The 25,447-nt window shown below is 38.6% G+C and overlaps 3 protein-coding genes across 4 annotated transcripts in view; 2 read left to right on the top strand and 1 right to left on the bottom strand.

The window, feature by feature from the left end:
• Window positions 1-7,074, top strand: part of LOC139357618 (prostate and testis expressed protein 13-like) — an 89,120-nt gene extending 82,046 nt beyond the window's left edge. For both annotated transcript variants that reach the window (XM_071075791.1, XM_071075790.1), the window contains one exon: window positions 6,316-7,074. In XM_071075791.1, coding sequence (XP_070931892.1) covers window positions 6,316-6,427 — 112 coding nt within the window. In that variant the 3' untranslated portion in view covers window positions 6,428-7,074. The remainder of the gene's footprint in view (window positions 1-6,315) is intronic.
• LOC105476255 (prostate and testis expressed 3) lies at window positions 1,725-5,448 on the bottom strand. Its single transcript, XM_071075781.1, has 3 exons — window positions 5,197-5,448; window positions 3,825-3,947; window positions 1,725-2,845 (listed from the first exon to the last, which is right to left on the bottom strand). The coding sequence occupies exons 1-3, from the start codon at window positions 5,336-5,338 to the stop codon at window positions 2,721-2,723; spliced, it is 390 nt and encodes a 129-aa protein (XP_070931882.1). The 5' UTR covers window positions 5,339-5,448; the 3' UTR covers window positions 1,725-2,720.
• An 11,306-nt stretch (window positions 7,075-18,380) lies between the features above and the next one.
• LOC105476256 (prostate and testis expressed 2) lies at window positions 18,381-25,175 on the top strand. Its single transcript, XM_011732004.3, has 5 exons — window positions 18,381-21,149; window positions 21,256-21,378; window positions 21,525-21,548; window positions 22,076-22,204; window positions 22,560-25,175. Exons 2-5 carry the CDS (start codon window positions 21,327-21,329, stop codon window positions 22,694-22,696), a joined length of 342 nt encoding a protein of 113 aa, XP_011730306.1. The 5' UTR covers window positions 18,381-21,149; window positions 21,256-21,326; the 3' UTR covers window positions 22,697-25,175.
• Window positions 25,176-25,447: the final 272 nt, after the last annotated feature.

Genomic DNA, 25,447 nt, shown 5'->3' with positions numbered 1-25,447 from the left:
GATGCCAAGAACATACACTGGGGAAAAGACAGACTCCTCAATAAATGGCACTGGGAAAACTGGATATCCATATGCAAAAGAATGAAACTTGACCACTACCTCTCACCATATACACAAATCATATCAAAATGGATTAAAGACTTGAACCATTAAATGAATGTAAGGAAACTTTTAGGAAATTCTCCAGGACATTGTTGTGGTCAAAAATTTCTTAGGCAATACCATATAAGCGCAGATAATCAAAGGAAAAATGGACAAATGGGATAACATCAATGTAAACTTCTGCATATCAAAGGAAACAATATTAACAAAGTGAAGAGACAACCCACAGAATGGGAGAAAATATTTCCAAACTACCCATCTGACAAGAGAAGAATGACCAGGATATATAAAGAGCTCAAACAACTTTATAGGAAGAAATCTAATAATCCAGTCAAAAATGGGCAAAAGATTGGAATAGACATTTCTCAGAAGAAGACACGCAAATGGAAAACAGACATATGAAAGTGTTCTGAACATCATTTATCATCAGAGAAATGCAAATCAAAACTACAATGAGATACTTTATCCCAGTTAAAATGACTTATGTCCAAAAGACAGGCAGTAACAAATGCTGGCATGGATGTGGAGAAAAGGGAACCCTCACACACTGTTGATGGGAATGTAAATTAGTACAACCACTATGGAGAACAGTTCGGAGGTTTCTCAAGAAACTAAAAATAGAGCCACCATGTGATCCAGCAGTCCTACTGCTGGGTGTATACTTAAAAGAGAGAAAATCAGCACATTGAAGAGATATCTGCACTCTTTGTTGCAGCACTCTTCCCAATAGCCGAAATTTGGAAGCAAGCTAACTTTCCATCAGTAGATAAATGGATAGAGAACATGTGGTAAATATACACAAGTGAGTACTATTCAGCCATAAAAAAAAGTGAGATCCAGTCATTTGCAACAATGACAACAATGGATGGACTGGAGGTCATTCTGTTAAGTGAAATAAGTCAGGCACAGAAAGACAAACATCACATGTTCTCACTTATTTGTAGGATCTAAAAATCAAAACAATTGAATTCATCATGAACATAGAGATTAGAAGGATGGTTACTAGAGGTTTAGAATGATAGTGGGGGGTTGGAGGGGAGGTCGTGATGGTTATTGGGTACAAAAAATAGAATGAATGAATGATATTTAGTATTTGATAGCACAACAGGCAACTACAGTTAATAATAACTTAATTGTGCATTTAAAAATAACTAAAAGAATATATAATTAAATTGTTTGTAACACAAAGGATAAATGCTTGATGGGATGGATACCCCATTCTCCATGATGTGATTATTGTGCTTTGCATGCCTTTATGAGAATATCTCATGTACCCCATAAATATGTACACCAACTATGTACCTACTAAAATTAAAAATTTAAAAATTAAAACAGTATTATGGTGAGCAAAAGAAGCCAGGTTTAAGTGAATAGTTTCTGTGTGATTTCATTTATAATAAGTTCCAGAACAGTCATAATTGTTTCATGAATATAGAAGTGCAATGCTCATTACCAATCCCAAGCAAGGACTCCCACTTTCTGGAGAATAACAGGAATCAGCATTCTGCCCATCGCCAGAAACAGGAGTCCCACTATATCTTGGGCTACTATTTAGTTCCATCATGCTTTAGTTACCTATTTGTCTGAGTTCGATGAGACAGAACACACCGACACACAACAAGTTATGTGAAGTCTGTTTATTACTTAAAGATGGGCAGCAAACAACAGACAAATCTCTTTGAGCCAGGCCCCCAAGTCTCAAGAAAGCTGTATAGGGTAGATGGTATTTTGACTATGTTTGTCTCCTTTTGCTGAGGGATCCTGAAAGGCAGCCCACCCTAGGTTATATGCCTCAGGTGTCATCTGACACATGGGGCAAAGCTTCAAAGGACCTCCTGCTTCTACAGGGAGAGTTTGTGTCGCAATGGGGAGGTGATAATGGAGGTGGGAGGTGATAGTAAAGGTGAATGGCAAAGGAGGAAAGGAAGAGAGAAGGTTTAGGAAAGGGAGGGGAAGAAATGAGAGTTCTGATGCACCTTGAATGTACATCTCCATAGGAGTAGTAGCGGCTGTGTGAGAGCTCAGTGAACGTCACAGAGGCCAGGAAGTCCCTTTTTTGCTATCTCCTAATAACAGTGTAAGGATGTAGTTTGTAAATGCCAGGAAAATCACAATGGCTGAGTTTGAAGTGGGCACTGCCTGCTGGTAGAAATAACTTGGTGTCCATAGAGAAAAATCTGCAGTATCTGTCATCCATTTTATTGCTATTTCTGCTTAATCATTCTCCTGACACATGGGAATTTTAGATAAAAATGTTGTGAATTTTTAGCTGAAGGCTTTCTGATGTACCTGAACTAGTTAAGCCAATTAGGATTCTAGAATGTTCCTGCTTTAAATTTTACTGTACAGGAACTCTTGGGGCAGGTTTCTTGGAGTATGGCAATGCCAATATTCCTGATAACAGGAGAAATCCATTGTTCAGAACCACTATTCTCTGACTGAGGGAGAAGCCAAGCTGAAGACACCAGAAAGGATGACACTAGCTTAGTCTTCTTAGGTTAATGAGAGGGCAGGGGTATTGTCAGGACAGACACGGAAGGAAAGCAAGGGCTTCAGAGTTGTGAAGGATGAGCAACATTGGGGACATTCCAAAACGAGACCTCAGGAGGGCAAATATCTTAGAGTTGGAAGTTACAGTAATTGTGGTTGCAGCATGTATGAACATAAGTCCGATTCCCGAGATCAAATGTCATGTCTCTGCAGAATTTCTGACACACCATGTATGATATCTGCAGAGTATTGCCTAAAATAGGAAAGAACCACAGAAAATAAGCATTTGATTTAAGCTCTCCAAGGTGAGTAAAACCCAGCACTAGTTCTGTTGGTGAAAATTTAATCAGGCATCAGGGTAAGTTGAGGGATGGCTTCCCAGCTTATACTCCCTAAAAGCGCCCAGGCAGAGAGATACAGAGGTCACTGGTCAGCTGCAGGGGTTGTTTGCCTGAGGTCCCTGAAAATCCTCAACTCTGTGTAGCTGCTTCATTTTTCTCTCTTGCTAGATTAGCAACTAGTGATTTAGTGTCTTCCAAGTCAAAATCAGTTTGGTCATTAACCAGCCCCTCTTCATCCTCTCCTTCCACCACTCTTCTCAGCCTTTGGTAATCATCACTCTAGTCTCTACCTCCATGACATTAACCTATTTTTTAGCTCCTATACATGAGTGAGAACATGTGATATTTGTCTTTCTGTGCCTGGCTTATTTCGTTTAATATTACGACCTCGAGGCTTACCTGTGTTTCTGCAAAGGACAGAATTTCATTTATTTTTATGGTTGAATAATATTCTATTGTGTGTATATACCATATTTTCTTTATTGTATGTTTCAAAATAGCTAGAGGAGAACATATGGAATGTCCTCAATACAAAGAAATGATAAATGTTTGAGTTGATTAATATCCCTATTACCCTGATTTGATCATTACACATTGAAGGCTTGTATAAAAATATCACATGTACTCATAAATACTAACAATTGTTATGTGTCAATTACCAAGAAAAAAAAAAATCTGGTTGGTCAATTTTCTTGGAAATATAGAATCCCAACTTCTCCCTCCTGTCTCATTGACTGAAATCATCTTCTGTCTGTATGCACAGGGACCTGTGCTACCATCTGTGCTCAGGGGCACTCTGCACTGGTTCTTCTCTTGAGATGTGAAATTGCTGAAGCACTATCCTAAGGATTCTAAGACTCTTACAATACCTTCCTTGACCCTCTAACTTACCCTGGTAGATCTTTAAGAGCATGCATGCCTCGTCCTTCTGAGCAGTACAGGCACCAAAGCCTCTTCTGCAGCGGTCTGTCCGTGTGCGAAGGTGGCATGTTATGCACCGAAGTGATGTCACTGCTGGAGAGAGCACAGAGATGGTGTGAGACCAGGCAAAAGTGGGGACTTGGGATGGAGCTGGAAATATTCGATGGAGGTGGGGAATGAATAGTGGAGGGGGCAGGCAGATGAAGAGCTCCTGGTTGGGGTATTTAGGCAGTAAACAGTTGGAGCTCTTATGAACTCCTCATTTCAGAGTTTTAATAAAAAGAAAATGTCACCATATGAATAAAAGGATTCTGATCCCAACTTTAGCCCTTTTAACCCGGATAACTTTAAGCAAAAAGTTTGCTTCCACGTCACTGATTTCTCTAGCTTAAAAATGGTGCTATGAATGCTAGCCTGGCCTACTAGAGATACGGGTGTGATAAGGAGGGTGAGGGCTTTAAAATATTTCATCCAAGCTATTGTTACTGTTACTGGGTTTCTAACATTTGCCATTGTTTTGTGTTGTATATTGCTGCTTGGATATCGTTAGGTGATATATTCTGTTATTTTGTGCTTCAATCTGAATCTACATAAAGGCATCATCAATAGTAGTAACATAAGTGACACTTTTATGAGGTTCTGTGGGGTGAGCTATTCAAAATACAGGTTCAATTTAAAAAAAAATCCCTGGTCCACCTGAATGAGAAAAGAAAGCAATGATTGAGCATCCCATTTGGGCCATGTTCTCTCAAGTTGCATCTGATTTAATCCTCACAAAAGCCTTGTAAGCAGGCACCATTGTCCCTATTTCTTGAATGAGCAACCAAAGGTACAGAGAGTTCGAGACTGTGACCACAAACCATGAAAAAAATCTGTCTGATTCCAGAGCATTCAGTACTTCCTCTCAGAGTTACTTGTTGTAATATAAAGTCTCTGAAAAGGGTATGAAAAGCCATTGTTCAGTCCTAAAATAAACTGAAAATTATTCATTATAGACTGACAGCTCCCTTAACAAATGGGATATAGGTTTACAAATAAAAAGGATGCCCTAAGGAAAATCTTGCCAGGGCTTGGGACTATGGGGAATGAATGGTAGGGACCAAGGGAGAAAGTGGGTTAAAAGGGCAGGACAGAGACCTGCCCACCTGGAGGAGAATGGCAGGAGGTTGAAAAGGATGGAAGAGTTGGCAGGAAAGGCAAAGGAGCATTCTGGAGGCCGGCTTCCCCTGGCTCATAAAAGTGGCCAAAGCTCAGCCCTGCATGGACACATGCTACACCTGTAGTTTCCCTGGAGCTCCCTAGATCCTGTCTCTCAAGTATACCCCTCAGGTCCGGGACTCACCCACAATGAGGCAGCAAAGGGGGAAGAGGAACAAGAAGTATTTGTTCATCCTGACCCGGAAATCTCTTGTGCAGGAAAAAGACGCTAGGGGCTGTAAGCACAGGTCTGTAGGCTCCAGAGAGGAAACCTTCTTCTTCATCATAGGCTAGTAATTATTCATGCCTGGGGAGAGCCAGTCACACAAGATTTCCTCTTGGAGCTCAAGTTCATTGGCTGTCCTCCTCACAGCAGAGAATAAAGAAAATTAATAAATGTTGAGGTTTGCATGGAGCTAACCTTTGAAAAAACATACAGTTTTGATATTATTATTATTATCCCAATTTCACAGAGGAGGAAACAGGTTTGTTGAGGTTCCAGAAGCTTATCCCCGGTCACATATCCAGTGACTGATAGTGCTGGTACTCGAAGTATGACTTCCTAATTCTAGAGTCCACACGTTTCACCACCGTGATTCAGTGCCTCTCTGAGATTTATTCATGCATTCAACAAATATTTGTTGAGAAATTGTATATGCCAGCACAGTTACATGAGTGACACCAAGCAATGAATAAGGCAGACAAGCTCACCTGGCTCCTCACATTATGGGTAAGAAACCAGAGAGTGAGAGAGGACAAGATATATAGTCTGTGACCAAGCTTGACCTTCCACCTAGAACGTTTGATTCTCAGTCCCGAACTTTTACTTACAAGAAATCTGTCCTTCAAGGCCAGGGACTATTTACTTTGTGGAGCCATTAAATCCTCTCTAGAATTATTCCATGACTTGATCTTTAGCAAATTTATATTTTGAATCTGGCTAGTTTTTTGTTCATAATTTAAATGTCTGTCTTTATGAAAGCTAACTCAGTTAAGATTCGCTATGGGTAAAGTACTAGAAAACCATGGCCACTCCTGGCATTCTAAGTCTCCTAAACCACCAGCCAATGGCTGATGGCACTTGGTTAGAGATACTAGAAATATTCCATACTAAACTGCTTTAACATGTTCTTTAGTTGTAGGAACAATATGATCATTGAAACATATTGAGTCTGACATTTTTTAGACATCAGATGAAGATTGGGTAAAATATGATCTTTTATTAAGTGTCACAAAATTTACAATGTTTCTTCTCTATGAACAGAGTATGGAGCCCACCTTTGCCTAAGAAGAGATCAAGAAGTCTTAGAGCCTTACACAAGAGGGAACTGGTTCCTTTGAAAGAATTGATTCCAGAATGGAGAGTAAGGTTGTGAGGCCTTTGGATCTAGTTTTCTACTCTGCCATGTTTTAAAAGAGGGTGTTGAACACTGGATAGCATTTTTCAGAACATTCCCAGGCTTATCAAGAAGACAAACTTCTGAGCCTTTGGAGCCTGGGCTTACCAAGTTATTAGGGCATTTCATTTGTCACTTGTTTTCTCTGCTTTATCCTCTATTTAAAAATTACCTGCTGGGTATAATGTTCACTCTTCAGGTGTTGGATACGCTAGATACCCAAACTTCACCATTCGATGATCTGTCCATATCATAAGCTTGTGTATGTACTCCCTGAATCTATAAAAATAAAAATTAAACATAAGAAAATAAAGAGAAGGAGCAGTACTAGAATCAGAGCAAAAGAAGCAGACATTCTGGTTAAACTGAAATGGATTTGCAGTTTCTTTTCTTCAAGGTTCTCCTTGGCAGATGCCTTCTGAAAGGCCAATTGTGTTTTGAATCTCCATTGTATCAATTATTTCCAGTTAAGATTGTAGAATTTTGCAACTCTACCCAAATGTTGGAGTCCTCTGACCTACTTCTCAGCCTCCCACAGTACCTCATCCATCACATTTTCTCTTGAAAACAACTTCTTTCTTATTTATCATGGGGTAGGGGAGAGAAGGTGTTAGAACCTATTAATAGAGGTAGTGTGGCACAATGGAAACAGCATTTTCCTGAGAGTCTGGAGACCTGTGCCTGATCACTAGATAACTCATTGTGTCTTTAGCAAATTGTTTATCTGTAATATCAGGTTTTAATCATTTTAAGGACCCTTTAGAACTTTAACATTCTGTGGTTCCATGACATACATCATGAAGATGGGTAGCAGGTTCTGTTATTCTGAAGTTCCTAGCACTCTGCTTGGCACATGATACCACTGTCTGTGATGCCACTGCCATTGGCCACAGCACCCAAATTGATGTGCCCCCATGCCTAGAAGGCCCTCCACTCTGAATAGATGCTATTTGTTCTGCTCTGAGGAGAGGAACCAGAACATCGTGTCTTCGTGTTCATGGTCTTTCTTGGCTCCAGGGTGGGTGGCTGAGATCTTCGTGATATCACAGATGAACAGTCCAGTGAACTTGTCTTTCTCAGTGCTGCCTTTTATTTTAGGGGAATAGAATTGGCATAGAGTCAGGGATCAGGCTACTTTGTTCATGGGTTCCCAGGGGCAGCATTGGTTTTTCAGAGTGTATATGAGGAACAGAGTAGGAGATAATGGCCCTTTAAAAATATCTGGTGGAGGAGTGCCTACTTGCAGGGCCCAGGAAAAACACCTAGAGTATACATCTAGCCCTTCCTACCTCCAGTTGCTGGTGGAGAGAGAGGTGAAGGAAAAAGAAACAAAACCAGCGTGTATTGAATGCTTACTATGTGCCATGCACAAGGCTGGGCCCTTCTACATAGATTGTCTCAGGGAGCCCTGGTGACAACATGGTGATGAAGTGTGTATCAAGGAGAGCAAAGCTGGGATTCAAACCTAGATCAGTGTCACTAAAATTCACGTTTCATTCACCATATTGCTGTTAATAGGATGCTTCAGATGAAAAATCACAATGAATAATAAAAAGTTGCAAAAAGCTCTTTCAGAACATTTATGAACTGATTTTATACATGCAAGTATCAGATTATTTTTAGCTCCTTACCTCCATTCCTGAGCAAGGTTTACCAATATAGGTCTAGTGTCCTCTTAGTTTCATGAATTCCATGAACTCTGATAGATAAATGTATATTTTTATTTTTTATTAACTTCTAATTGATGTGAATAATTTCTTTTTCTACTGAATATTGTCAACAAACTGTGAGTATTAGCAGTGCCTGAGACTTTGTTACCAACAGAAATAAGTGAAAGATCAGGAATTAAATGATTTCATTTGCATCTTTGAACTTGTTAGGACACAAAGGTCATCCTGGTTTTATTTCTGTGAAAACATTCTTGTGAATGGAAGTGTGAGGCCAGATAAAATGAAAGAGCATCTTATTTCTGCATGTGCTAGAAATGCATTCAGGATGTGGGTTATTTTCCTGATAAGAAAGCTCAATTAAAAAAAAAATGGCACACTTTGAAATGCAGTTTTGCTGTTTTTACAAAACCCTTTTCTTGTGGCTTCTCATACATTTTACCAGCTTGCTAAATGAAAGATGCTCCATGCGATGAGCAAATTTTAGTAATCTATGTTAGAAAGGGTTTGTGGATTGCAACAAAGGGACAATTTATTACTCATTTTCCTTCTCAAACAGAATAGTTGATTTTTTTATTATATACTTTAAGTTCTAGGGTACATGTGCACAACGTGCAGGTTTGTTACATATGTATACGTGTTCCATGTTGGTGTGTTGCACCCATTAACTCGTCATTTACATTAGGTATATCTCCTAATGCTATCTTTCACCCCTCCCCCCTCCCCACAATAGGCCCCAGTGTGTGATGTTCCCCTTCCTGTGTCCAGGTGTTCTCATTGTTCAATTCCCACCTATGAGTGAGAACATACAGTGTTTGGTTTTCTCTTCTTGTGATAGTTTGCTGAGAATGATGGTTTCCAGCTTCATCCATGTCCCTACAAAGGACATGAACTCATCCTTTTTTATGGCTGCATAGTATTCCATGGTGTATATGTGCCACATTTTCTTACTCCGGTCTATCATTGATGGACATTTGGGTTGGTTCCAAGTCTTTGCTATTGTGAATAGTGCCCCAGTAAACATACGTGTGCATGTGTCTTTATAGCAGCATGATTTACAATCCTTTGGGTATATACTCAGTAATGGGATGGCTGGGTCAAATGGTATTTCTAGTTCTAGATCCTTGAGGAATCGCCACACTGTCTTCCACAATGGTTGAACTAGTTTACAGTCCCACCAACAGTGTAAAACTGTTCCTATTTCTCCACATCCTCTCCAGCACCTGTTGTTTCCTGACTTTTTAATGATTGCCATTCTAACTGTTGTGAGATGGTATCTCATTGTGGTTTTGATTTACATTTCTCTGATGGCCAGTGATGATGAGCATTTTTTCATGTGTCTGTTGGCTGCATAAATGTCTTCTTTTGAGAAGTGTCTGTTCATATCCTTTGCCCACTTTTTGATGGGATTGTTTGATTTTTTCTTGTAAATTTGTTTAAGTTCTTTGTAGATTCTGGATATTAGCCCTTTGCTTGATATTTCTTCTAAAAATTTGAAGCAAAAAAAAGAAAAAAGAAAGCAATAAAATTTTTTAAAAAAATTTGAAGCAGTTGGCTGTTATTGAAAAGTCAAAAAACAACAGATGTTGGTGAGGGTGTGGAGAAGGAAACACTTTTACATAGTTGGTGGGAATGTAAATAAGTACAACATCTATGGAAAAGAGTATGAGTATTTCTCAAAGAACTAAAACACAGAACTACCATTTGATCCAGCAATCCCACTATTGCCTAGTGATAGAGCCATAGTATTGGTGGTGATGCTGCTATAAACAAAACCTATTGCATTGCCAGTCATATAAACATATAGCACATATAATTATGTATGGTGCATAATAGTTGATAATAAATGATTGTTACTGTTTTATGCATTTACTACACAGGCTTTCCATTCTTATTTTAGAGTGTACACATTTTACTTATAAAACAAAAAAGTTAGCTGTGAAACAGCTCCAGGCAGTCCCTTCAGGAGGTTTTCCAGAAGGTGGCATTGTTTTCATGCTCTGTGTATGTTAGTGTCCCTGAAGACCTTCCAGTGGGACAAGATGTGGAGGTGGAAGACCTCTTGATGATATTGATGTGACACTGATGATCATGACCCTATGTAGGCCTAGGCTAATATGTATGTTTGTGTGCAAATGTGGTTTGCAAATATTTTCTGCCTGTATCTTGCCTTTTCATCCTCTTCAAGAGTTTAAAAAGTAAAAAAATTTAAAAACAGAAAAAAGTTTATAGAATAAGGTTATGAAGAAAGAAAAATATTTTTCTACAGTTGTAAAATCTATTTGTGTTTTAAACTGTTATTACAAGAGTCAAAAAGTTAGAAAAGTTAAAAAGTTTATAAAGTAAAAGAGTTATAGTAAGCTAAGGTTAATTTATTATTGAAGAAAGAATTTTTTTAAAATAAATGTACTGTAGTGTTCATAAAGTCTACAGCAGTGAATGGTAATGTCCTAGGCCTTCACATTCATTCACCACAGAGTAATTTCCAGTCCTTCAAGCTGGCATTTGTGGCAAGTGTCCTAAACAGGTGTACCATTTATCTTTTATAGCATATTTTTTCCTGTACCTTTTATATGTTTAGATACACAGACACTTACATTGTGCAATTGTCTACAGCATTTGGTTCAATAGTGTGCAGTACAGTTTTGAGCCTAGGAGCAGTAGGCGCTACCGTATAGCCTAGGTGTGTAGTAGGCCGTACCATCTAGGTGTAAGTACACTCTATGATGTTTGCGCAAGGACAAAATCATCTATTGACATACTTCTTAGAACATACCCTTGTTGTTAAGCTATGTATGACTCTCCTTCTTTCACATCTGTATATCTTCTTCAGTGAAATGCCTCTTCATGTCTCTTGTCCATTTTATAATTGGCTTATTTGTTCTTTCACTGTTGAGTCTTGAGAGTTCTTTATATATTCTAGATGCAAGTCCTTTGTTAGATATACAAAGGTTTGCAATGTTTTCTTCCCTTGTATCTTGTCTTTTCAACCTCTTCAAAGGGTATTCACAGAGAAAGGTTTTTAGTTTTGAGGAGGCCCAGTTAATCGGTGTTTTCTTCTATAAATTATGTTTTTGATTTCAAGTCTAAGAACTCTTTGACTAGCTCTAGATCCTGAAGTATTTTTTCCTATTTAAAAAAAAGGTTTTATGGCTTTTGTGTTTTACTTTTACAGGACATGTTTAATTAAAAAGTCCATTTCCTTAGTAATTGTAGGGCTATTCAAATTATCTGTTTCATATTGGATGACTTGTGATAGTTGTGTTTTTCAAGGAATTGTTCCATTTAGTCTAAATTATCAGATTTATGTGTATAGAATTGTTTTTGCTTTTCTCTTATTATTGTTTTGATGTCTGCAAGGTCTATTGTTATATTCCCTGTTTCGTACTGATATTGGTTAGTTGTATCTTCTCCTATGTTTTAATTTGTTAGTCTCTGATATAGTTTGGATACTTGTCCTCACCAAAATCTGATGTCAAAATGTAACCCCAAGTGTTGGAGATGGCACCTGATTGGATGGATTTGTACCCAAGGTTTAAAATAAGCCATACCCTGTTTCTTGCAGTTCAATAGTTCTATATGTAACTTCCAAAGAGTACCGCATAATAGAACTTTAATTACTGATAAGTGTTTGGTGGCAAATGTGTGTCTTATATTAGAAACATTGCTTGAGAAGGCAGGATTCTTTCTATCAACCTTGGTTTAACCTGTGGGAATATCACTCACAGAATTGGTAGATATACTCAAGAAGTATATTGGGCCATGCAAGAAAATATCCAAATCAAGGCTTTTGACTAACAAGTCACTAATGATGATAATATATTAGGTTTTGTGATGTAAGAATAAATGTTTGGTGTCTGCCTTGGTTCCTGACACAGAGCTCCTAGTCTCTTGGAATTTTCTTGGTGACAGGCAAATCTTTTGTTCTAGTGAGGTGACTCTTGGTGGACTCCTGGATGCAGGCTGCTCACCAGAAAGACAAAGCCATGATTAGAAGCTTGGAACTTCCTCCAGAGATGGGAAGGGTACTGGAGATTGAGTTAAAAATTGATTGTCCCTGTATCATGAAGCATCCATAAACATTCCTAAACTGTGGGGCTCAGAGCTTTCAGGTTGGCAAATGCATCCACATACTGGAAGAGTGGCGTGCCCTAACTTCATGAGTCACAAGATTCTGTGCTCAAGACCCTTCTGGACCTCACCGTATGTACTTCAACATATACATGCTGTTCATCTGTTTCTTTATAATAAACCTGTAAATGTAAGTATAGTGTTTCCATGAGTTCTAAGAGAATGTTTGCAGAGTAGTAAACATGAAGGAGTTGTGAGAATTCTTGATTTGTAGCCAAGTTGGACAGAAATGTGGGTTCCCTGGGCACCCAGTACTTGTAACTATGGTCTGAATTTGGGGGCAGTCTTGTGGGACTGAACCCTTAACCTGTGGTGTCTGCATTAAATCTGGGTAGTGTCAGAATTGAATTAAATTGTAGGACATCTAGTTGATGTCTGCAGAAAACTGGGGAATTGCTTGATATAGCAAACTCACAAATTTGGTGTCAGAAGTGTTGCAAGTAGAGAAGCAGGTTTTCTTTTAGCTATCGACTGAAAAAAGTAAAATAAAACTGAAGAATAGCTTTTAAATCATAAGGCTCTCAGAAAAATAACCTACCAAAACTAATCAATTTGTAATGTTGTTACGTATGTTGATTAAGAATAAATTTTTTGTATGATGAATTCTTATGTATGGCTAGCTAATCAATACTCTGCTTTGACTCTGCAAACTGCTATGATATTTTCCAGTGCTAGTCACCTAAAGCTAATATGCTTAACATTTTAAAAATTCATTATATTATAACATTAATTAATTTTCCATTATGTAAACTGTTTTGAACATGCTGCATATACAGAAAATGAAAAACAGCTCAAAGATAAATTAACACTGCAATGCAAACTGTACAGAAAATCTGGCAGTATAAAGGAGTATCAAAGGAGGATTGATAATCAGGAAACTGAATTTATTCTAACCTTACTGGTGAATGTTGAAAGATGTGACCAATCATATGTGCAAGATACACTGTCAAGGGCAACTATAGGAAGCACTTACAGAGAATTATGAAGAGTCAGAATAGCCTGATAAAGAATCATGAAAAACGGGATGTCAGTGTAAAATCAATGTAACTACTGATGCAAACTGAATATCTGTTGTTTATGGTTGCATAACAGCTGGTGACTTTAATCAGATAAACAAAGCTGAAAATTGGCTTTAGCCAATTGCTGGCTACTGGCAGGCATTTGGGGTATTTGCTTTGCTCAATAATAAAATCAGCTAATTCTATACTTATGAATTGGCATGCTCCTTTGAGTCTTTATTTAGTTTCTATCTACCAGTGAACAGTGGAGGAATCCAAGAGATAGCCCTGAGAGTGAGGCCAAGCTCTGATGCAACTAACCTGTCACAAGTAGGCAGGGCCAATGCCCCATGTAAAGTGGCTTCCTGTGCTGTGAGACAAATAGGTTGGGACATTTTTTGGCAGGAGTTAAGAAGTCTGGCACGCAATGGTAGCTTCTACATCAGAAATATAGTTCTTCACTTTGTGTTTAGTCCATAATGGTGGATACATTGTCATGTCCAGTGCAATGATTTAGGTGACAATGGTGACAATTTTATCAGCAACTGGACTCCAGTTGGTCTCACCAGGGAATGAGCCCTTACCATGGGCATTTACATGAGTGAAGCAAATGGTCTAATTTGTTTTGCATCCTCACAAAAGGGTATCTTTAATCTGCTAGTCTCTAGTCTTCCAAGTAGCAGACAAGGTTGCTTGGATATTGTCAACAGCCAATGTTAAGTAAAAATTCAACAAGGATCTTTAAGAAAAGTATTGGCCAGAGTTATGAACAGACCCTTGAGTTTTGCCCACTGAGCAGAGAAACCACATATACGTTGAGTTTTGCATAGCCGGGATGGATACCACTGGGTTTCAGCTTGGAAAATCTCCATACTGATTTCCACAAAGGTTGTACTAATTTACATTCTCAGTGACTCAGGCCCGTGCAATTACAGAAAGCTCTGTAAATTAAGGGATCCATTGAGCCAGTAGGTTCACTTCGGGTGGTAGAGGAGGGGAATGGCTGCTACCTTTACATCAAAGCTGAGATGTTATTCAGGCCAGGCCACCTGCATTCCTGAATGTACAATTTCCTTTGCTTGTTGAGGGTTTTGGGCCCTGGCCACCTGGTTGGTTATTGAGTCTGAGTTTTCCCACCCCAAAAAGGAAATAGCAGTCCAGAATGTTACAAGGCTTTCTTGGGTCAGGCATTCAATTTTATTTTTTGTTTTCCTCTCTTAAAAAAAATTTATTTTTATAGGTTTAAGGGGTACAGGTACAGATTTCTTACATGCATATATTGTGTAGAGGTGGAGTCTGGGCTTTTAGTGAACCCATCACCCAAATAGTGAACTTAGAAGTGAGAACATGTGTTATTTAACTTTGTTTCTAAGTTATTTCACTTAGGATAATGGGATCGAGTTCCATCCATGTTGCTGCAATTAACAAAATATCATTATTTTTTATGGCTGAGTAGTATTCCATGGTATGTATGTACCACATTTTCTTTATCCAGTTATCTGTTAGTGGACACTTAGGTTGATTCCATATCCTTGGTATTGTGAATGGTGCTGTGATAAACATATAAGTGCAGGTGTCTTTTTGATGTAATAATTTCTTTCCCTTAGAGTATGTATCCAGTAGTGGGATTGCTGGATCATATGGTAGTTCTATTTTTAGTTTTTTGAGAAATCTCCATACTGTTTTCCACAAAGGCTGTACTAATTTACATTCCCAACCAACAGTGTATAAGCATTTCCTTTTCTCCAAATTCTTGCCAACATCTGTTGTTTCTCAACTTTTCAATAAAAAGTTTTTATTTTTTTGTGGGTACATCACAGGTGTATATATTTATGGAGCATATGAGATGTTTTTATACAGGCATACAATGCATAATAATCACATCAGGGTAAATGAGGTATCCGCTACTTCAAGCATTTATCCTTTCTTTGTGTTACAAATAACCCAATTACACTCTTTCAGTTATTTTAAAATATACAGTAAATTATTGTCAACCCGTTGTGCCATCAAAGACTAGATCTTATTTATTCTACCTAAACATATTTTTGTACCCGTTGGCTATCCCTACTTCTTCTCTGACTTTTTAATAGTAGTCATTCTCACTGGTGTAAGATGGTATCTCATTGTGGTCTTAAATTGCATTTCTCTGATGATTATCGATGTTGAGCAGTTTTTCATGTTTGTTGATCAATTGTATGTCTTCTTTTGAATAGTGTCTGTTCATGTCCTTTGTCCACTTTTTAATGGGGTTGTTTTTCTCTTGTTGAGTTGCTTGAGTTCCTTATAGATACTGGATATTAGCCCTTTGTTGGAAATTTTTTTTTCATTCTATAGGTTGTCTGTTTACTCTCTTGATTGTTGCTTTTGCTGTTCAGAAGCTTTTTAGTTTAATAAGTCCCATTTGTTTATTTCTGTTTTCATTGCATTTATTTTTGAAGACTTGGTCATAAATTTCTTGCCTAGACAAATGTCCAGAAGGGTTTTTCCTAGGTTTTCTTCTAGGATTTTATAGTTTCAGGTCTTACGTTTAAGTCTTTAATCCATCTTGTGTTACTTTTCATGTATGATGAGAGGTAGAGGTCCAGTTTGATTCTTCTGCATCTGGCTAGCCAATTTTCCCAGAACTATTTATTGAATAGAGTGTCCTTTCCCTAGTGCATATTTTTGGTGACTTCTTCAAAGATCCATTGGTTATAGGTCTGTGGCTTTACTTCCGGGTTCTCTATTCTGTTCCATTGACCTATGTGTCTATTTTTATATCAGTACCATGCTATTTTGGTTACTATAGCTTTGTAGTATAGTTTGAAGTCAGGTAATGTGATGCCTCTGGTTTTGTTCTTTTTGCTTAGGGTTGCTTTGGCTATCTGAGCCCTTTTTTGGTTCCGTATAAATTTTAGGATTGCTTTTTCTAATTCTGTGAAAGATGGCATTGGTAATGTGATAGGAATTGTGCTGCTTTGGGAAAATGGTCATTTTAATGATATTGATTCTTCCTAGGCATTCCATTTTCATGAAAGCTTAATAGCATGTCAATAGATACTTTTCAAAAGGCATGTAGCTTTGTCAGGGAGGTGACACCAATGAATGTCTCTGGGTGGAGGTTGTCTATTGGTTCCTAGAGTCTCCGGGTGACAAAATCAGCAGTCACAGACGTGTGCAGCTAGAAGAGGTCATTAGGATTATGGGGCCCTCCAGGTAAAAAGTGAGACACAGCTGGCCCTACAGCTTCCAACGCAGCTGTAGGGGTTCCTGTAGCTGTTGTTTGGATTCCACTGCAAGTTTTGCCTAGACTCTATCCTTTGAATTTTTTTCCCTACAGGAAGAAGAGCAAATTGTTTAATGCAGACTTCTGGGGTTACAATAGCTACAAGGAGTTTGTTATTCTCAGGGGTGTAGAATACGCAGGGAGGAGGAGAAAGCTGCCTTGGAGGGATAACTGGAGAAGTGGAAGGCTTTTTGTCGCCTGTGGCACTTTGCCTCACCCACACAGGCCTCCCAGCATCTGAGGCTCTTTCTTTTTGTCTCCACATGAGCTGCCATAGTTTGTCCTGTAATTCTTGGTGCTTTCTGCTAATACAGTTATGTATTGCTGTGTAACCAATTTCTCAAATCTTAATGACTTGAAAAAGTAAAATTTATTATTTTCTGTTGGTCAGAATCTGAGTGTGTTTTAGCTGGGTCCTTTGGTTCAGTGTCTCTCCCAGATTGTAATCAAGTTGTTGGTTAGGACATAGTTCTTTCATGGCTCAACTGGGAAAGAATCTGCTTCCAATCTCAGTCACATAGCAGTTGGCAGGATTCAGTGATTCAGGGTTGTTGGAATGTGTTGTTAGGTCCTGGACTCCAGATAAGAACCATATCCCTGGATGATACTTGGATTTCGGCCTGGTGAGACCCTGAGCAGAAAATCTAGTTATACTGTGTCCAAACTTCTGAATTATAGAAACTGTGAAATAATAAAATATGTGTTGCTTTAAGCCACTACACTTATAGTAATTTTCTATGCAACAATAGAGAACTAATACAAGCAGATAACACGCTGGGGTTCCCTTACCTCCCACGAGTTTGGGTGCAAGCACTTGCTACTGGATTCCAGGATGTCTTCTATTATCTCTTAGTCCTGTCGTGTGGGAGCCCTTGTCCTTTACCTTCCAGAGAGATGGTGTCTGTCATTATCTCATCTTCATCTCTCAAACTGTTAAGGACTATTAAGGGTCTGGATTTTATCCTACTTGCAAGCTACCAAGCTAGCCTGTTATTGTTTGATGGATGCTGGTGGAAGAAACAAAACCCCTGGGTTAAAAACAAAAAGGCCAGGTGCAATGGCTCTGCTTATAATCCCAGCATATTGGGAGGCTGAGGTAAGCGGATCACTTGAGGCCAGGCCAACATGGCAAAACCCCATCTCTACTAAAAATACAAAAAATTAGCTGGGCGTGGTGGTGCATGCCTTTAATCCCAGCTGCTTGGGAGGCTGAGGCAGGAGGATCGCTTAAGCCTGGGAGGTGGAGGTTGCAGTGAGAGGTTGCACCACTGCTTTCCAGCCTGGGTGACAGAACAAGGCTCTGTCTCAAAAACAAACAAACATACAAACAAAACCAAAACAAACTAACAACAACAACCAAAAACAAAGGATTTTAGCACTCACAGCAAAAGCAGAAGCCAGCGCTTCATGTTGATTTGCAGTACTCCTCTGGTTCCCTGAGTCTCATGCTGGGAAATATATGAGGCCCAGGTCAATGCTGTCACACTGTGGGTTTGTGGTGAAGCTTAGGAACACTGTACTAGAGGAATCTACCAGTTGTATACTAAGTGGAATCAACCCTACTCTTTGTTACCGCATTCTTCAAGGTTCCTCACTGCAAACATAACCCTGAGATATGGCCTGGGTGAAAAGCAGCCAGAGCCTCACATTTTTGGCATCCCCAGCAAGAACGTGCAGTGATGCTCTGGGCCCATGGTGCACTGCTCTCCCATACAAAATATAAGAAGCATGAGAGCAAATAATGAAATATTAAATTAAGAGAAAGAGAAAGTGAAAAAGAAGAAAAATTTAAAATCTAAAATAAATGAATAATGAAATTTAAAGACATAAAAAGTGAGTTTTTTAAAATAAAAAAGATTCACTATACAAATGATAGAAGCTCTTGAAAAAAAAGAAAAAGAACAGACAAGTATTAAAAATTAATAACCATAATAAAACTTTTCTGAAGAACAGAAACTTCCCATTGAAACAGCACACTGTGTACCTGAGAATACTGACTTAGAGTGATCAAAACAAACACATGGTCTTGTAAAGTTAGTGAACTTAAAAAAAAAAAAATCCTTTGAGCTTTTAAGTCAAAAGATCGTACAACTTATAAGGGACAGAAAATTACTTTCAAGTGTAAAGAACATAAAGTTTTTTGACATACCAGAATTTCAGAATTACTATTTTTATAATTTCTTTCTGAACAATGAATCAAGAAAAAGTACTTCAGATAGACAAAATGACTAGCGAGACCTCAACATATGGGCTGATGGTCAAGTTTAAATATAAACTTACTAGTAGAACAAAGACTAAGTAAAGATTAAAAGGCAGAGAGTGTAGTATGTAGTGACCATAGAGTTGGATAATTAGATATTGTATAACCATAAAAAAATGCAGGTGGTAGTGGTTGAGAAAATAAAGAGCATAGACAAAATTTTACAACTATTTTAGTAACCACCATTAGTGACGGTATTGTTATGCTGAGGCTTGTAGGTGTTTAATGTGGGATAAAGCAAATGATTGATTATAGGACATTCTAATTCTATTGAATTCTGATTTCATTCTATCCTGTATATTCCATATTATAATTCATATACATGTAATATTCTGTCTTACATCTTATATACCATATATATCATTCTAATTCTGTTCTAATTCTGTGTCCTTGAGAAGTAGAATTCTCAGTGTAAAACAAAAGAGGTACAGTTGTAATATAAAGTTAAAACTTTGCAGTCTTAAATTTCAGTTGAAAATATCAACAGGAACTCACAAGGTATTTGTCATCTATTCATCTATCTACTTTTTTCCCTGAAGAATCCTAGAAACAAGGCCAAATGTGCAAGAAAATTCTTATGCAGTTACTGGGCTAAGATGACAATTTTTTTATAATTTTGAGAGCTATTGTCTAATTTTATTCTGTACTGATATATGAAGTTACAGACCTATCAGCAGTGTATGACAGTGCTGGTTTTACTCCAATCTTGCCAGCACAGTTGTGTTATGAAATTCTGATTGTCAATCTGTTAAGTAAAACTAATATCTGAATTTAGTTTTAATGTACATGACTAAAATTAGGAGTAAGGTTCACCATATTTCATGTGTTTAAGAAGCATTTTTGGTTTTTTTGTTCTGTGAACTATGACGTTATTATTGACTGCCTCTCTCCCCTTTGAATTGTTAGTCCTTTAAAAATCACTTTCTGGAATATCTGTATAATAGGGAGATTAGCCCTTAGTCTGAGATACGAGTTGCAAATATTTTTAATGGTTTATTTGTTATTTGGGCTTTTCTTATGGATTAATGATTGGTTTTCCATTTATGTAGAAGACTTTTTAAAAATATAAGTAATCATTTTTTTAATGGTTCTATGTTTTGAGCCATATATAGAAAAGTAACCCTCACCCTAGACTATAGAAACTCCTTCCATTTTATTTTCTGGCACTTCACTGTTTATTTATACCCTCCAGGTGGACAGCAAGTCCAGGATATTAAACACAGTTTCACTGATTTTCTTTGTAAATCTGCCTAAGTAGCATAGCATTTTCCTGTGAAATGTGAAACACTCGCTGCCTACTATCTTGGAACCCTTGCTGGAATGTAGAAAGTCTCATTTCTCATCTTTATTATAGTTCAAAAAACCAATCTAATAAAGTTGGATGCTCTGTGGAGAATGGACTGGAGGGATGCAAGGCAGGATATGGGAAGAACATTATTGATTCCTCTCACAAATATTTGTTAGGCATTTCCTTTGTTCCCAGCCTCTAGATGCCAAGTGTGCCATGATAAATCAAAGAAACCCCTTGCTTTGTTCTAGTGGAGGAGTAAAAAAGTGAGCCAATAGGAATGTAAGATCAGCTAATGAGAATTGCTATGAAACATAAAACAGGGGAAAGGGTAGGAAATGAAGGCTGTCATTTTCTAGAGATTGAGCAGAAAATGCTGCTCTGTCTGAGGGGGTGACATTTGAGCAAAGACCTGAGTGAGCAAGGGAAAAGTGGAGAGAAAGGGGATTGGAGAGGAGGCCATTGCTCATAATGAGGAAGCCATTGATGGCTATGATAAAAACTCTGGATTTTCTTTCAAAGGTAATAAAAAGTCATCAGAGGGTTTTCAGCAGGGGTGTGGCATCTATGACTTATTCTCTGACTGCTTTATGAAGAAATGATTGTGAAGGGGCAGGGGAGAAGCATGGAGGCTAAAAATAAGGCCATTGCTTTGTCCAGGCAAGACAGGATGATAGATTGGATTATGGTAATGGCAGTGGCGACAGAGAGTAATAAACCCATGTGAGAAGTTAGTAGGTAAAATGGATAAGACTTGCTGTTAAATTGCTCAATGAGGATGAAACACAAGAAGCTGTAAAGAATACCTCCCAGATGTACTAAAATCTGCAACATTGTGAGGAGGGACTGGGCAAGACTGAATAACTAACTGTTGGGTGCTATGTTCACTACCCAGGTGATGGGATCATTCGTACCCCAAACCTCAGCATCAAGCCGTATACCACTGTAACGATCCTGCACAGGTACCCCCTGAATCTAAAATGAGAAGTTGAAAATACTTCTTAAAACTCTGCAATATTGAAGTAGGAGCAGGTCTGGTGAATCAGGAACATTACAATTTCATTTTCATTAGAGGATTTGCACAAAATCAAAGTGAGTACCCTCTTTAGAATGCTGTGCAGCAATCAGATATGGTGGTTTGGCTCTGGGAACATTGTTATACTATCTGTCCCTGAAATTTTATGACTATATAATTTAGATGACTAGCTCAGATCACGAAAGAACAACTCGCTCCTTCCAGAGGAAGCTGCACCCGACAGAAGCTCCAGGATGCTTGTTCTCTTTCTGCTGAGCACAATCTTTCTGCTCTGCCCATATTGGGGTAAGTCCTGGAGACAGAGGGGAAGCTGGTGGTTGGTTAAGAGATGGACAGATGCTGGGGGAAGAGGCAGTTTTCAAAATTGGCTCTTGGGGCAGTGGCAAATGTATGTGAGATTATAACAAGGAAGGTTTTTCTTCTTTTCACAGGTGAACTTCATGACCGTGTAGAAGGTACAATCATGGCTTGTCTGAAGTCCTTGGTCTTCAGATGAACCTTCCCTTCATCTTCAGAGAGCCCTGTAATCCATTCTTATTATAGAATCCTAGGGGTTTTGCCTCCTGCCAGACCTGTTTTGTCCATTTCTTAGAGTAAGGAGGCTAAGATCCACTTTACTTTCTTTTACCTATTACTCGGCAAAATCATCAGGCTAGATAAGGGGTTCATTACTGGAGGTCCATGGATAAATTTCATGAGAACCCTGACCTCCCGAAGTCGTATACAGTATTTGATTTATGTTTGCACAGGTTATCTTTCACAAGATTTTTTTAATTGGAGAAAATGTGTACAAATGTATTAATGTGTACATGGGGAGGACCACAGCATGATGATCCCTATCTTTCTCAAGATTACCAGGAGTCCATGGTCCAAAAAATGTTAGGAACCACTAGGCAAGAGTAAGTTCCTGTAGTGAAGCCCCCAGCCCCAGAGAATGTTCTCAAGACTGCATCCTCTAAGCACCTCTTTTTGTATCTGACAGCGACTGAAATAATGTGTTATAAATGTAAAAAATACCATCTCGGGTTATGCTATGATGTCATGACATCCTGCTCCCTGAAGCCTAAACAGTCCTGTGCAGTTGAGAACTTTTACGTCCTTACAGTTACAGGTAATGTGGAGTATAGAGTGACTGGAAAATCACCACCACCATCCCTGAGAAACAGTGGTGTTCTTTTGCCCTCAGAGTGAGTGGGTGAATGGGATGGGTGAGTATGGGGTGGTCATGAGGGGATGGCAAAGACAGACTTTTCCTTAAGACCATATTGGGTGAAAAAGAGGCTGATGTCCCTTACCTGGCAGGGAATAAAATCTACTCTCTGGGTCAGCAATGAACAGACTCAGCTTTGGAACTCATTTGGGCCTAGAGAAAGGTTAGTGAGGGCACAAAAACAGATTACTCCTAAGAATGCAGTGAAAGGAAATGAGGTCATTATGATCATATTTCCTCTTTTTTACCTCCTCAGGGCAGAGCCTGTATCATTATTCAAAACTGTCGTGTATGACCAACTGTGAGGACATCAACTTCTTGGGGTTCTCGAAGAGGGCAGAGCTCATCTGTTGTAATCATAGTAACTACTGCAACCTCCCTGAGGGAGTTTAGCTCTGTGTATCTCCTGGATTTGGGGTTCTTTTTCAACCACTACCCTTTTTTTCCTCTTCCCTGAACCTGAATTTTGCTCTCTTCTTCTATGCAATGGTACAGAGTGAGAAAGCCAGCTCATAGTGAAAAGACAAGCAGGCATAAGGAGACGCAGTGCGGGCAGCAGAGCCTAGTGATGATGGAGCCCTAGACTCACCCTTTGCACATCCCTGTCACTCACAGGTGGGAGGGGTTTTGCTCTCCTTACGTGATACTGCCATGAATAAGCTCAGACTTAGTCATTTGTTATCTCCTGTATGAAAATGTGAACACTTGGGCCATAATAATCTCCAATTTGTACTGAGATTTCTGTGAGTATCCTGTATCCTCATCTACACTCTTCTCTCAGTTGGAATTCTCTTTGGATTAGCCCCGACACTTTCTGGCACTGTCTTTTTTTGCCCATGGGTTCTGGAGAGGGCTAACCCCAGCTTCCCAGTGTGTTGGCGGCATGGGCCAAGTCTTTCTCTGATAGAGCTCTTGGGGGAACCTCAGGGCAGAAAAAAAACCTGAACAGACAGGGATAAGGCATTAGAGAAAATTTCAGGGGGCATTTCAATTGGTAAAAACTAAGATCTGAGAGATAACTTGCTGTGGGTAGAATTGGCTTGAATTATCATTGCCCTGGCCGGCCAGGCAGCCTTGGGCACATGGTTGAACTAGGTGATTAGATTGGGAACAGAGTGTTTTTTTAAGGATGGCTAGTCAGGTTCTTCTCATGGGACTGAGAAAACAAAATGCTGATAATGTGGCAGGTGGCATGGTAGTTGAAGATAATAGGATGTAAATAGATACCATGAGGTAGCATTCAAGTAACAGAGTGCCCTGTGTAAGAGGAAGTTATGAGTATGCAGAAAGTGTGAGAAAGGCAGCATATAGGGGTAACAGTGGTGGAAAGAGAAGCAGGCAGACACAGAGAGAAACAGATAGGAAGAGAAACTAAGTAGCATTGATGTTGGAGCACACCTGTGGCCAACGTGGCACGTTTTCCTTGGATACACACTAACCCTGGTGTTTCTGTCCTTATGAGGCTGACTGCAGTTCTTGGTCCTGGTCTTCCATGAGCTTCTTTCTCTTATATTATGCCACATAAAATTCTTACAATGAACCAACCAACCTTCTATCTGAGTAGTCTGGTATACCCTATCTTTGTCTATGTCTGAGAATATAATGCTTTCTGAGGAATTCTCAATTTGGATTTTGAAGAGTCAGGATGAAAGATACATGAAGACAGCTGTTTCACGGTAGACAAGCAAACTAGAAAAGCTAACGTAACATGAATATTTTAAGTTTGAGTTATGGGCTCTGGTTTTGTAAGAGCTCTCTCCCCATTGAATCATGGGGATGGTAGAAGTCAGTCTAGAAAAAGAAAAGAAAATATTGTTTAGCTTTGGTTTTCAAAATAGACTTTAAAAATATTTTTGAATCAATGTTAAACAAAGCCAAAGTTTGGTTTTGTGGAGCAGGCAGAGAGTTTTAATTATGAAATCTTTATGTTTCAAGAGCACACTTTGGCATTCTCAGCATTATAGCGTTGAATTTGTCTTTATGTAGTGGATGATTTGGATTTGAATTTGGTGGCTTCCAAAATCCCCTTTGCTGATAAGTGCACCCAGTTGCATCATGTGTTGACTTATGACAACTCACAGTTACTGACTTCTTTGGAGATTTCTCTCTACTAAATATTAATAGAAGCAGCCTTGCCCAGATGCTAAACTCACCACCTGCATATGGGCCTCAGCCAATGAATGGCTGGCCCCTTGTATTAAGGTAGAACTAAGTCTGTGGTGCAGTTTGTACCCCAGAGCTTTTCCACGGGATCCAACTAAAGCTAGTCTTCAGCTGAGACCATGTTTTTGTTAGTAATTCCCCCCTAACTTCCCTTCATTCCCTTATTCTCTAAGTTTTAAGCTGACAAGACCAAGTGTTTTGTCTCACTGTGAACAGAGCTCTAAAACAAAATGAGTTCAGGTTAGAAAATGAAGTTACATTTTGGCACTTCCAAGTAATAGTGTGTGTAGTGTCTAAACTAACTCTTCCTGAGTCAGGATAATCTTTCTTCTTAGGCTTCCTTACCGACTAGATAACATTTCTCTAACCTTGGAGAATATTTTCTGTGCCTTACCCTATCTTCGGATATTCTTCCCAGTTCCATTTTCTAACCTGATCAAACAAACGTAGCAAAAGTTAGGTGAAAATTTCTTTACCCACATGATAAAACACCAAGAATTTATCCTCTGATATGCACATGTTCTTCTTTCATATATATACATAATTATACAGAGAATTGTTTCTTCACATATCTTTTTAAAGGACAATACTTTGGCTAACGATCTGTTACTTTGTAATTGACTGGTAAATAACTCACACAACCTTACCTATTCAACCAAAATAAATTTCACGTGTATTACGCATGTAAATGTAATAAAGAAAAGCTTGCTTTTTGTTGTGGCTATCATTATTTGAACTTGTAGTTATGTGCTAGGCACACGTCAAGCATTTTTAGTATATGATCTCATGTAACCTTAACTTCCCCTAAAGTAGCTATTATTACAAGACAGTTCAATAGATGAGAAACTTGAAGAACAGACTGGTTAAGTAACTTGTCAAATGTCACACAATTAAGCTTTCTAGTTACTATTGCTACATAACAAATTATTGTGTTCACTAGTGCCATGGATCAGGAATTAAGAAAGTATACAGTAGGTTTGT

Source organism: Macaca nemestrina, chromosome 12 (genome assembly GCF_043159975.1).
Source record: "Macaca nemestrina isolate mMacNem1 chromosome 12, mMacNem.hap1, whole genome shotgun sequence".
Classification (NCBI taxonomy): Eukaryota; Metazoa; Chordata; class Mammalia; order Primates; family Cercopithecidae; genus Macaca; species Macaca nemestrina.
This window is presented reverse-complemented; position numbering and strand designations above follow the sequence as displayed.

Excerpts from the sequence above, each read along its gene's own strand:
- LOC105476255 (XM_071075781.1), bottom strand. The coding sequence starts at position 5,338 with ATGATGAAGAAGAAGGTTTCCTCTCTGGAGCCTACAGACCTGTGCTTA. Across the intron at positions 3,948-5,196 it reads CCTTTGCTGCCTCATTGTGG|CAGTGACATCACTTCGGTGC; the intron begins GTGAGTCCCGGA and ends TGCTCTCTCCAG. Across the intron at positions 2,846-3,824 it reads GCTCTTAAAGATCTACCAGG|GCAATACTCTGCAGATATCA; the intron begins GTAAGTTAGAGG and ends TTCCTATTTTAG.
- LOC105476256 (XM_011732004.3), top strand. The coding sequence starts at position 21,327 with ATGCTTGTTCTCTTTCTGCTGAGCACAATCTTTCTGCTCTGCCCATAT. Across the intron at positions 21,379-21,524 it reads TCTGCTCTGCCCATATTGGG|GTGAACTTCATGACCGTGTA; the intron begins GTAAGTCCTGGA and ends TTCTTTTCACAG. Across the intron at positions 22,205-22,559 it reads TTACGTCCTTACAGTTACAG|GGCAGAGCCTGTATCATTAT; the intron begins GTAATGTGGAGT and ends TTACCTCCTCAG.